The sequence below is a fragment of the Lithobates pipiens genome, unplaced genomic scaffold (genome assembly GCF_037356315.1).
Source record: "Lithobates pipiens isolate NorthernLeopardFrog02 unplaced genomic scaffold, aLitPip1_a1.2 Scaffold_10, whole genome shotgun sequence".
Taxonomy (NCBI): Eukaryota; Metazoa; Chordata; class Amphibia; order Anura; family Ranidae; genus Lithobates; species Lithobates pipiens.
In genome coordinates, this window is record NW_027507686.1 from 83,253,941 (window position 1) to 83,266,763 (window position 12,823).

Sequence of the window (12,823 nt, forward strand, 5' to 3'; positions counted from 1 at the left end):
CAGATTTGCATAAAAATATTCATTACAATGTGAAGTATTTAAATTACTTTATTGTTCATTAACTTAAATTACTGAAAACAGCAAATTAAAAGAAATAAATATATGATTGACAACACAAAATGTGAATATATACTGTACATATAATCAAACAATCAGTATGAATTTACCAGTTTGACTTTCCAATGCCCAATTAATTACATGACCTATAATGTATGGAAGACTGTACTGTGCATAATTTTGCTCTGATTTAAATGACCTATTTAGTGAGAACAGCAGAGAAACTGCTGTCATGTTATAAAATATATACAGCGGCGACACATAACTGTTTACTGCAAATCTATAATACACAGGAAATTAAAGGTGAACCTTGGACAAACACAAATAAATAAATAATAAAAAGGCCATAAGAGCAGCTGCCTGCCTGGGTCTCAATCATGTTTTTGGATTCACTGTTTGGTACAAATCTATTGATTAACTTCAAACTGCAGCCCACAGTAACAAAGATCTGGTGATAACACAAAGGCTCAGTGCATGATTGGGTAACTTTTTCTAATGTTAATCTTGCATTCTGTGTGAATTGGGGTAAAGTAGACAAACCCAACATTCATGGCTGCTGATTAGCACCCTGGAAACTGGAGGTGATAGAAATTATATACTTCAGAAGTACTTCTGAAACTTAAAAAAAATTATAAAAAAATACAAAGTTAACGTAGCCTACTAGTCTGCAAGTCCACTGATGTTTCTTGTCTTGACTGAAGTTTTCCTTAGAGGTTAGAGATAAAAAAAAAAAAAAAAAAAAACCTCACTGAATTAACAAATGTCACCTACTGTATCTGAATACTGTACTTGTTGTTTTCTGTATCATACCTCCATCTGACCTCCTGGTATACTCAATGCTGGATAATAGCAATGGGCAATGTTGGTAAGGAAGATAATTACTTTCTTGTACCACTTCATTGTTTCTCATATGTGACATTCTCACAATCTTTGTCTTTTATAATTGTAGTATAGTATAATTGTAATTGAAGTGAAGCCAATAGATGGCCCAGTACCCTATGAAAAGTCTCCAACGCAAATAAATTGTGATTTTATTAACCATTCGTGTTTATTTTAACATCATTCTGAGAGTGTAATCACTGGTAAATTTTAGAGTACATAACAGGAAAGATGCATCAGATGAACTAGTTAAAACATGCACAAAAAAAAGTGTTTTAAATAAACATTAATACAAAATGGCTGTACATATTCGACCAGTTAGGTGTAATAATTCTGATGCTGGAAAATAATAAGAACCATTATTAATGGCTTCCTGCATACATTGAGGTCTTAACAGTGACCATTGTGATAGTTTAGATTTTATTTAAAAACAAAGTTGCTGTTGTTTCTTCTATGGTGTTAACATTGTTCTTGTGTAGCACAGCAATCGAAACAACTGCAGCACTTTGCACACATGGAACAGTTCAAACAGCTGCTACACTGGAAACACTTAAGGCAGCCGCAGCCCTCTGAGCAGATGTTGCAGCCTTGGGAGTCCTCTGAGCATGGGCAGCAACTAAAACACTTGAAAAGGTCACCAAAACACTGTGAAAAAAAATAAAAAATCATGAAAAATGTTAGTCAAAGATTTAGGATTTCTGGAAGGATCAACAGACATTCTTTTTTTCCACTTACTGAAACAATATAACATTCTTTCAATTGTATGCAAATTATAGAAATTCATTGTTAAGGATTTACATATACTTTTTTTCATCTTGTGAGCTTGTGAATCAATTCATAAGCTCACAAAACAAAAAAAAGGACTGATCATATTTATCATGATAATATAAATAGAATAGTATTATTATTCAATTGTCCATCTGGTTTACATATCTAGCTTATTTATAACGAGGTCTAAAACATCCCCTCACTTGTCACCATTTGCTGGTAAAATTTGTTGGGTCTTTTTAAAACTGGCCTGCAGCTTGTGGGTGTTGGTGAATGTTTGTATCAGTATAGTAAATGTTTTAAGTGGTTGTAAACCCTAGAAAAAAACAAAAAACAAAAAAAACCTGAAAGACAAAGGCATAATGAGCTAGTATGCATAGCATAAATTACCTGAGATCGAAACCCCCTGCAGCTGTCCTTGCACCCCGCTCTGGAGGCCAACATCACTCTTAGAGTTACTTCCAGGTATTGCGGACTGTGATTGGCCAGAGCCACAATGACGTCACTCCCATGCATGCGCAGGAGCCGTCAATAACCGCCAATAACCGTCGAACTGAATCAATGGAAAATACAAGGGATATCTCCTAAAGCATGCAGGTTTAGGAGATATCCAGTGTAGCTACAGGTACGCCTAATTATAGGCTTACCTGCAACAAAATGTGGTTGTAAAATTGATTGGTTTACCTCCACTTTAATACGTGATGTTTTTGGTGAACATTATGATAAAGAACATCCCAAGTGTTACAGACAGTACAAATGGTAGACGCGTTTCACACACTAACAGGTGCGCATATTCATTACCGTAATGAATAAGCGTACCTGTAAGTGTGTGAAACGCGACTACCATTTTTACTGTCTGTAACACTTGGGATGTTCTTTATTAAACAAGAATTTTTATGGATCTTGGAGTGCAGCCATTTCTTCAGTGTTGATCATATGCAGAGGCGAGCCGAGGCAGGGCACCTGTGATATCATTAGGCTTCCTGTCTCACCTGGAGCAGCGAGTTTTTTTTGTTTGAACATTATGATACTTAACATTTAACATGAACACAAGGATAAATTCAAGTGGCTGTAAGTCTTTTATTTTTTAATGGGTGAGTAGTTATAAATTAGGGGAATGATTAGCAGGAAAATATATGGGTAAATCTGACATTTGACCCTTTATAACTAGCCCCCCCACCTCATCCCAATCACGCTGGTTTTCTAAAACAAATAATTTTAATATTATATAGTCACTTACTGAATTCTTGCAGCAAAGGCAAGATAACAGAGCTCCAATGACCCCAAATCCAATAAAGATCCACTGAATGATCAGGATGGAGAAAACAAACAAATACATGCTAGTCTGACATTGCCCATTTGTGGGTCGATAAATCCCGAACACCCACACACTACCTATAAGAATGAGAAAATTAAGTACATTAAGTTGTGCAATATAATATGTGAATAGATTGACTGACATGAATCTAGCAAACATCACTTTGACATATATTTATTTGCAGTACATGTGAACATAGCATTCAGGGTATACTAACAATAGTGCATTTTCTGTAAACTACTTGTTCCATATTTAAAATAATTTTACTTAAGACATAAACAAATGTAAATGTTTCCTCTAGCATCTGTATATCAGACAATCCGTTATATTTGTACAGAGACCTTCGCCCCCCATACAAATGGCTTTAAAAAAAAGCCATTTAAAAAAAAATGAAATAGCAAAATGCATACAACCCAGCGTTTGATGCTCCCAGGTGGTGCAGGTGACATCATCATAGATCCATGGAGAGCTGGGTGCTCAGAATTGCTGGATTTTGTTTTAGTTTCACGTTTTTGAAACTGCAAACTAGGACAACGTGCCCTATAACTTGGGTTTGAGTAATCCACACAATGCACAGCGTAAGAAATAGCATGAATTAGTTAAGGCTACCTTTACATTCAGATGGATGCATAGCAGCATCCAGTACAGTGATGATCATGGAACCTCTTTTTGCTGGAGTTCTCAGGGAGTTCCATAAGTTAATATGACAACTGATTTGTGTGGACATTGGAAATATAAATGATGATACAGTATTATGCTATGTTTCATGATCTCATGCGGCATGTTAAACTGTGAAGTCAGTAATCAAGCCAAAGGTTTCCATAATTAACTAGCACGTTAGTTATGATCATTGTCCTTTTTTTAGTTTGCCACATGGAGTTGTACTGAGATTTGAGGTGGTAGTTCTGTGTGTGTGTGTACAAAGATGACATTGTCCTGTTTTTTTTAAGAAACATTAAATATGTCCCTACCTGCAATAAACCAGGCAAACACAAAAAGACCAACAAGAACAGAGAGGACTATTGCGAGGATGTTGGAGAAGCATCTCAGTAGTAATATAATCCAGTACGCAAAGCTGAAGGCTCCCGCAACAATCATATATATTGGGATGAATGGCTGTGCTGGACATGTGTTTAGATTTCTGGCACCTACAGGTGAAACAAAGAACAAACATTTTCCAGATTTATTACCATAAATACCATCATTTATTGTAGAAAATATGTATATATCAGACAACAGATTAAAAAAGACAATTCAATTGTATTTTTTCTCTTACCTACTACAATGAATGCCACTCCTATTGCAGTCCATATTATAAAGAATGCAATTTGAAGTACTAGAATATAAAGAAGGCATTTTAAAATATTTTCAGCCCACAGAATTAAATGTACATCATTTTACAATAAATTGAATCATACTGTATGCTTGTTTATAAAAAAAAAAATGGTAAAACATTACATTTATTTTATTTGTATATTTAACCATTTAAAACATGGAACATGAATATGAAACATTAACACAAGGAAATCTGTGCTGTGAAATTGACAATGTAGCAACTGCTAACCTAGTTAGCAAATGCTAGTTTTGTGACTGATTTAATGGCTTTAATACCCAGTAACAAGTTTGTATATCACGGTTTTTCCCTTCCTGACTTAAAGTGTTACTAAACCCACAACAGTAAAATCAGTCTGTACAGTATATGCAGTATATAAAGCATGCTTGTTATACTATCTGTGGAACCAAAGGGGTTAATCTTCCACATTGTGTAAAAAGGCCATTTGATGCTGGCTTCTCTGATCCTCTGCTCCTTCCACTGACATCTAATAATTTCCTGATAACACAGTGTCTACAGAGTCAGGCTGCACATGCTCAGTTTGGTGTGTATTTCTAGAGAGTTTTTTTTTCTTGGGAGGATGCATGTGATCAGCACAGGGCCAATCAGTACTGTCCAGACAGAATGTCAGGGGTCTTGCAGTCTCATAGGTTCATCAGAAAACTCCTCCTACAAGCTTTAACCAGTGCTTGGCCCGACACTGGTAGAAGTCACTAGACTGCTTTAAATGCTGATGAGAAAAGTTATTTAGCAGTTTATGTTAACTAAAATAATTTCCATGTTCGGTGTACTGTGGGAGACCAGATATAGTGAATGCAGGGTCCTGGGTTTAGTAACACTTTAACTGCATTCTTTTTGTGTATATGACAGGTTATTGTAGCCATCAGCAAGATACAAGGGAGAACTGGGGTTGTGGTGGTGGTCTTCTACACCCAGGCATGAAGTAGAGCAGGACACACAGTAACACATGGTGGGCATTATATACTTTAGCTTCCTGCTCCATGTTCAGACCTGTGCTCAAAGAGAGAAGTGTTCCAGCACTGAATTCCTTTGCAGCTCTGGGATATCATGTAACCGAATGCCAATTGCAAAGAAAGTTGATGCTGGAGGTTGTAAATAAGGTATGTCACTTTTGAACACCCACCTTTTACCATGGCCACTAAAAACAGCAGCACCATAGCACACTTTGCATGGTACACTTTGCTTAGCTCAGAGAAATGTGTCCCTACCACAAAAGGGCTGCTTGTTTGTAGTCACCCCCTAGGCCAGGGGTGTGAAACTCAAATTCGTCAGGGGCCTCATCGACAGGATGGTTTCCCTCAAAGGGCTGGTTGTATCTGTAGGGCAAGGGTCAGGATTGCACTACGAATAGAGTGCATGGGTCAGGACTGCTCTATATACAGAGTGCAGGGATCAGGATTGCACTACGTACAGAGTGCATGGGTCAGGATTGCGCTACGTACAGAGTGCATGGGTCAGGATTGCGCTACGTACAGAGTGCAGGGGTCAGAATTGCTCTACGTACAGAGTGCACTGGTCAGGATTGTGCTACGTACAGAGTGCAGGGGTCATGATTGTGCTATGTACAGAGTGCAGAGGTCATGATTGTGCTATGTACAGAGTGCAGGGGTCATGATTGTGCCAAGTACAGAGTGCAGGGGTCAGGATTGTGCTACGTACAGAGTGCAGGGGTCAGGATTGCGCTACAGAGTGCAGGGGTCAGGATTGCGCTACAGAGTGCAGGGGTCAGGATTGCGCTACATACAGAGGTCAGGATTGTTCTACATAGAGTACAAGGGTCAGGATTGCGCTACATACAGAGTGGAGGGGTCACGAGTATACTATGCAGTGTGCAACATCTCATTTCCACCCCTCCTCCTTGGTTCTGACCTCTGCACCCATCACTCTCCTCCTATCCCCCCACCTCTGCACACATCTGCCTCCACATGCCCCCCCCTCCAAGTTTCCTCACATCTGCACTCTCTCCTACCTTCCTATCTGACCCAGCTCTGGTTCCTTCCCATATAGGCGGCTCCCTCCCTTTGTATTGGGCTATAAGTGAGTACCTCCCTCTAGTGTGGATCTCTGTGTTCAGTATCAGTACTAAATAAGCAGAACAACACTGTCTCTCCAACAACACAAGTGCTTAAAAAGCCCGCCCTCAGGGCGCAGTCCACTGGATGGAAAAAAGAAAAACAGAGCTGTCAGAAATCACTCGCTGGAGGGACTGGGGAGGCAAGAGAGTGGAGGTGGAGACAGAGCAGCATCGGAGGCAGAGACAGAGAGACGGCAGATGAAAAGCTGAGGCAGGAGTGGAGACAGAGAGAAGACGGGGTGGAGGCGGAGACAGAGCGGAGGGGAGATGTTTACTCTTATTGTCATGGTGCCTGCTGCGCATGCGCTAATACAAAGCCCCACCGCTTGCGGGACTGAGGAGGATGTTTTCCCTTGTTGCCTTGGATACCTGCAGAGAAAAAGAGGTAGAAGCCGGAGGCTGCTGTGCAGCCCACATGACAAGGCAGGCCTTGTGTTTGCCACCTCTGCCCTAGGCCTTTCAGAAGGTCATCAGTATTGGCAGGCCACGCCAGATATGTGACATTGGCATCTTGGAAAAAAGTGAACCTTCATTCTTTTTTTGCCTTGCGCATTTTTGACAATTGCCTGGAAAGATTATTTTTACAATAACATAAATGACAGAAGGTGACCCAAATTTATTTTAAAGGAAACTATAATGGTCAACTTACATTTTCATTATTTAAAGAATACAAGCTCATAAAAATAAAAAAAAACATTTTATACAAATTGTAAGTATTTAGTACAATGTGTATTTTTTAAATACACATTTATTTTAGTGTGGATCTGTCACAATCAGTTTGTAAAACATGCTGGACTTTTAATAACAAAGCCCAGCCCTGCCTGTATGCTTGTTCAGAACAACAGCTGTATGAACAGCCTAAAAAAAGGATCAATCATATCTGCTAAATAGAGAGGAAATTAGATTGAAAAAATATGTTATTCATACTTACACATTTTCCAATTACAGAAGCCTGCAATGTGAAAATAAAGCAATATTACAAGAGGGTCCTCAATGACACCATGGAGTAGGTACCAGCAATAGTTAAAAAGGTGTTACAGCAAAAGTATTATTAAAAAAAAAGTCATAGGGTATATGCACATAGTATCACAAATAGCAGGTTTATTAGGTTTGCCAGCTTTATTATTTTTTTAAATATATAAAACGAAAAAAAAAAATGGAACTACCACATTAAAAATAGGTAAGCTGCTATATATATTACGTATTTTTTTGAGGTTTACTACCACTTTAAGTGAAAAAAGGTGTAATGTGTGTAAATAAAATACATAAGAATATATTTGGGTTACCAAACATAATACACCTCTCAGAAATAAATAAAATATTACCAAGTATGTCACCAGATACAGATAGATAACTTGATCACATACATACAGTAGGTCAGTAGCTAATCCTAAGAAAATGAACTGTTCTGACCTATTTCTGTTTAATTATTCCTGGCCATCATTATTTTCTCTGACCACACCTAAGGAGATATGGGCCATTTGGCCTATGTCACGAGAGATGCTCATAGTAAGATGTCAGGAATGACAGGCTTGGAATTCCTGTTTGTGCATGTCTGTTGTCCTCATTTTAACCACAGTTGTGGAAGACACAGACATCAGATAATGCCAGTGTTATTCAGACTAGGTTGAGCAGTGATTTTTCTGAAAATGACTTTGCTATGAAATTATAAATTTTGCCACAAATATACCAAAATGTCATCAAAATGTATCTCAAATTTTACCATTTTGGCTGCTTAGATAAGATTTGCTTGCAAAAAAACAAAACAAAAAAAATTGCTTTTTTTTTTATAACAAAGCCATTGTTTACCACATGATGGTCAAAGGCTTATGTTTATTTTGTCAAACCATTACATTTTATCTTTAGAAGGTTACTGAAGACCAAACTGGCAACTGACTGGTTGCCTTGAGGCCACTCTACCTTTTTGCCATACTCTTCACACTCATATATATTATATACTTACATTTTAGATTGAATAGATAAAAACAGAAAAACCTTTCATGAACAATTAATTGGTAAACAGAAAAAAAAAGAAGCCAATTACAAGTACAACCAAGTACAACCAAAAAAGCACATTATTCCACAGAGCTTCTAGTTCTACTTCCAGGTGCTGTTAGGAACAAGTACTTACTGCTCATTTTACTTTGTGAAACACCGTCTCCTGCCATGATGTCTGCTGCTGTTTTTTTTCTATTTCTAAAGGAAAATATATATAATATTAGTTTTACAATTGTTCAAGACCAATAACCTATAATGTTTAATTTATTTTTCTTCTTACTACAAGGGATCACTGTCATAATCATGTACACAGTAATGTCATTTTTTATTTCCTAGAAGGGCTTAACCAAAGACAAAGGCTTTCCAAGCTCCATCTACATCTAGCTATGTCTTTTCCTTACAGTTGTAAAAATTGCTTTAAAGTAACATATTTCTCATACAAGCCACCAGTGGTGGCCCGTCCATAGGGGGCGCCCGGGCGCCACCCCCCCCCCCCATTTAAAAAAATGTAAAAAAATCTTTTTAAACATGTCCCTTTAATAAAAATAAATAAAAAAAAGGTCCTTAAGTGCACCATGTCCTGACGCCGGGTGCCGGGCGCAGTGCAATATGGGAAATGCCACATCTATGCAGAGGAGGCGCTTCATTTGCTGCCAAAAACTCACTCTGTGGCGCAGTTGATAGCGCTACAGCTTCCGGCACGATGGACTAGCCGGGCGAGTTTCACTTTCACCTAGGACATGGCGGTGATTGAGAGGATCATCAAGAGGTAAGCAGAAGCTTGCCATGCCTTCCCATATTTAAATTTTACTTGGTCGGCGGCAGCACAAATCCCCCCTGCTTATCAACTATATTTAACTTTTGGACACATGCTGCTGCAATTTGGTGGGACACATGCTGCTGCAATTTGGTGGTGACACATGCTGCTGCAATTTGGTGGTGACCCATGCTGCTGCAATTTGGTGGGACACATGCTGCTGCAATTTGGTGGTGACACATGCTGCTGCAATTTGGTGGGACACATGCTGCTGCAATTTGGTGGGACACATGCTGCTGCAATTTGGTGGGACACATGCTGCTGCAATTTGGTGGGACACATGCTGCTGCAATTTGGTGGTGACACATGCTGCTGCAATTTCGTGGGACACATGTTGCTGCAATTTTGTGGGACACATGCTGCTGCAATTGGTGGTGACACAGGCTGCTGCAATTTTGTGGGACACATGCTGCTGCAATTGGTGGTGACACAGGCTGCTGCAATTTGGTGGTGACACAGGTGACATGTAAAGAGGGACTCCGCTGGGGCCACCTGATGTTAGGATGGACTCCGCTGAGGACACCTGATGGCATCTGGTGGCAGGCGACGTGGCTAGTGACACGCTCAGGGCTCCCACTGATTCTGCATTATGGTGAGTTGAATGATTTCATTTTATATTACAATGTTATAAAAGAAATAATTACGCTTCAATCATCCTGACACCATAACAACCATGGTGCTGTGATGATTGAAGTGCTAACTCCAGGTGTTTGGAATATCTTTATCTGCTGATTGTTAAACTTTCTAGAATACACATATTTCTATTGTTCTGTAGGATCTGGGCCTGCTGTCCCTCCATCCCTCTCTCGCTCTCCCTCTGTCCCTTGTTCATCTCACTAACTACACTAACCACACCACCTTGGAGCCACGCCAACTATTTCGCTGAAACCACATCCATTTCCACCAAGTGGGAGGGGTCAAAAAGGAAGGACGGGGTCTGCGCCCCCCCATCCTAAAACTTCACCAGTCGCCACTGCAAGCCATACATAAATCTGTCTATGTCCTGTTGGGGCATTTACCTTTACTTCCTATCCCAGAGAAAATTCAGGTAGTAAAAGGATATCTCTTCAAAAGCGAGGGGGTAAAGAATGTTGTCCCCAGAACAGGAAGATTGAAGAGGAATTCCCCCTCACCTCCCATTTTTGTCACAACTCAGACATTTTGGTTTTCCTATCGCTTTCTGTACCAGAGATAATGATCATCAAGGCCAGTCGAGACACAGACAGAAAAAAAATACACACAGAGATTTTTTTTAAATAAATAAATAAAATTATATATATATATATATATATATATATATATATATATATATATATATATACACGCCTGCACATGCACACACACACACACATAGCATTCTAAGACCATAGCAATCTCACAGCTTACTATTGCTGCCATTATCTGACATATCATCTGCATTTTTATACATCCCTTAAGATTAGCATACTATCCTGTGTACTACTGTTTATTACTTGTTCATATAACCAGTTTTAGGCTTTAGGTTTACGGTATGCTATATTAAACAGAATCAGCCTCATGTATCAATTACGTTTCGGTGATTAATGGTTTAGGAGAAGCTGTTCCAGTTCTTAATAAGATTTTAATACTGAAGATCAGAAGGGGCAAGAGACCCCCCAGCCATTTGTTGTTCAGGTGACGTCATCTCTGGCCATGTTCCACGCTGGTTTATGCTTCCTGGTGGCCACATGACGCAATGAGGATTCAACATCTCTCCCTACAAAGCCTGAGAATAGCACAGAACCCACATGGATGCTGAGGCATGGCACCCCCACTCTGCTTCCCTGGATTTGATGAGCTTGTTCCATTTTTTTTATCCTGTAAGTGATTTTTTTCCCCCTGTGCATTATAAGATTGTTTTAACTACTGCACTTAGGTGGCGCTTCTCTTCTCTTCCCCCTTCTTGTCTTGACACAGAGCTGGCTATACTCTTATGTCGTGTACACACAACTGTTTTTTTCATCAGAATAAACTCTGATGGTTTTTATGATGGAGTTCCACTGAAACAGACTTGCCTACACGTGATCATACCAAAGTCTGATCGTTTAGAATGTGGTGACATACAACGGGACTAGAAAAAGGAAGTTAAATAGCCAGTAGCCAATAGCTGCCCTTGTGTCGTTTTAGGTCCGTCGGAACAGCATACAGATGAATGGTTTTCCCGATAGGAATTGATTCCATCGGAAAGATTTAAAGCGGGAGTCCACCGGGACTCCGCGTTTTTTTTTTTTTAAAGTCAGCAGCTACAAATACTGCAGCTGCTGACTTTTAAAATAGTGACACTTACCTGTCCAGCGCGCCCGCGATGTCGGCACCCGAAGCCGATCTCTAGATCGACACTCAAGTGCTGCCGCCGCCATCTTGGGTATGGGAATCAGGAAATGGAGCCTTTCGGCTTCATTTCCCGGTTCCCTACTGCGCATGCGCGAGCCGCGCTGCGCAATGAGGACGGTCCCCGCTGCCTCTGGGATCTGTGTGTTTCCCAGCAGGCAGCGGGGCACTTGCGGAAGGGGGCGGGCACTTGCGGAAAGGGGCGTAATGTACGCCCCTTTCCGCAGAGAGCTAGCCCGAAAGTGGGTGCAGTTACCTGGATTATCCCCCCTGAAAGGTGCGAATTGTGGCGCCGGAGGGGGGGAGGAATCCGATGGAATCCTAAATATCTACAAATGTATCACAACTCTGTTACAGAGGCTCCAACCTCACTTTTAGTTAATAAACACCTAATATAGCACGTAACAATAAAACTGAACAAGCTGCAATGTAAATATGATATACATGTTAATCAAAGTACTAAGAAAAAACTTTTTACGGTGATGTGCTAAAAACGAAAAAAGAAATTGCTGCCGTTTTAAAAATTTTACTTAAAAAAAACCCCAAATATTAAAAAATATGGCTAAAATAAAACTAGAAAGAGGTTGTCAGTGTGCCAATACCAAAATTAAAACATAAAACAAAACTGGAAAGAGGTTGTCAAGGTGCCAATGGCAAAATTAAAACATAAAACATTGCCACCTATAATAAACTAGTGTACAGCCACAAACTAAGCCAATGCCCCCAGAGAACTGATATATACTTTACCCAGATTAAAATCCAGAAGTTCACCACAAAATGTAGACAATGAAACCCACAGCAGTTTCCAAGTAACTGTACAAAACTACCTTAAACTGTCCTTGTTGAACACGTATAACAATGCAATACCTTGATGATGATCTTCAGGCTAACTCCAAGTGCCAAGAGTTGGAAATGATTACAGTTTTGAAAGGAGTTCTATTTATATAAATCCGTCAATTATCACTCCTCTTATTTACAATGGTGTGTTCATTGTTCTGGTATGCCAACAATCAGCAATTAATTAATTCACACAATTCCTGGTCATCTCATTTTTGTCTAAATGATCCAATGAATTCCATATGCCAGCTACAACAAATCCTGATGTAAAGAGTCACCTTTAATACCTAACAAGCACATGGACGAGAACAGATTTCTAACATGTCTGTGTCCGTGGGACATGTGACATGTAGATTTAGAAGAGATTGACGA

The 12,823-nt window shown here is 39.5% G+C and overlaps 1 protein-coding gene across 1 annotated transcript; it reads right to left on the reverse strand.

The window, feature by feature from the left end:
• Positions 1–1,071: 1,071 nt before the first annotated feature.
• On the reverse strand, positions 1,072–12,529 carry LOC143941944 (transmembrane protein 272-like). The gene is made up of 7 exons (XM_077463352.1): positions 12,482–12,529; positions 8,582–8,646; positions 7,382–7,402; positions 4,299–4,358; positions 3,994–4,170; positions 2,945–3,099; positions 1,072–1,581 (listed from the first exon to the last, which is right to left on the reverse strand). The coding sequence occupies exons 2-7, from the start codon at positions 8,616–8,618 to the stop codon at positions 1,396–1,398; spliced, it is 636 nt and encodes a 211-aa protein (XP_077319478.1). The 5' UTR covers positions 8,619–8,646; positions 12,482–12,529; the 3' UTR covers positions 1,072–1,395.
• Between the last annotated feature and the right edge of the window lie 294 nt (positions 12,530–12,823).

Bases quoted from the DNA above. Each gene is read 5' to 3' on its own strand.
- LOC143941944 (XM_077463352.1), bottom strand. From the start codon at position 8,618: ATGGCAGGAGACGGTGTTTCACAAAGTAAAATGAGCA. The intron at 4,359-7,381 runs GTAAGTATGAAT...TTTATATTCTAG, and splicing joins CTTCTGTAATTGGAAAATGT to TACTTCAAATTGCATTCTTT. The intron at 3,100-3,993 runs GTAGGGACATAT...TCATTCTTATAG, and splicing joins GTTTGCCTGGTTTATTGCAG to GTAGTGTGTGGGTGTTCGGG.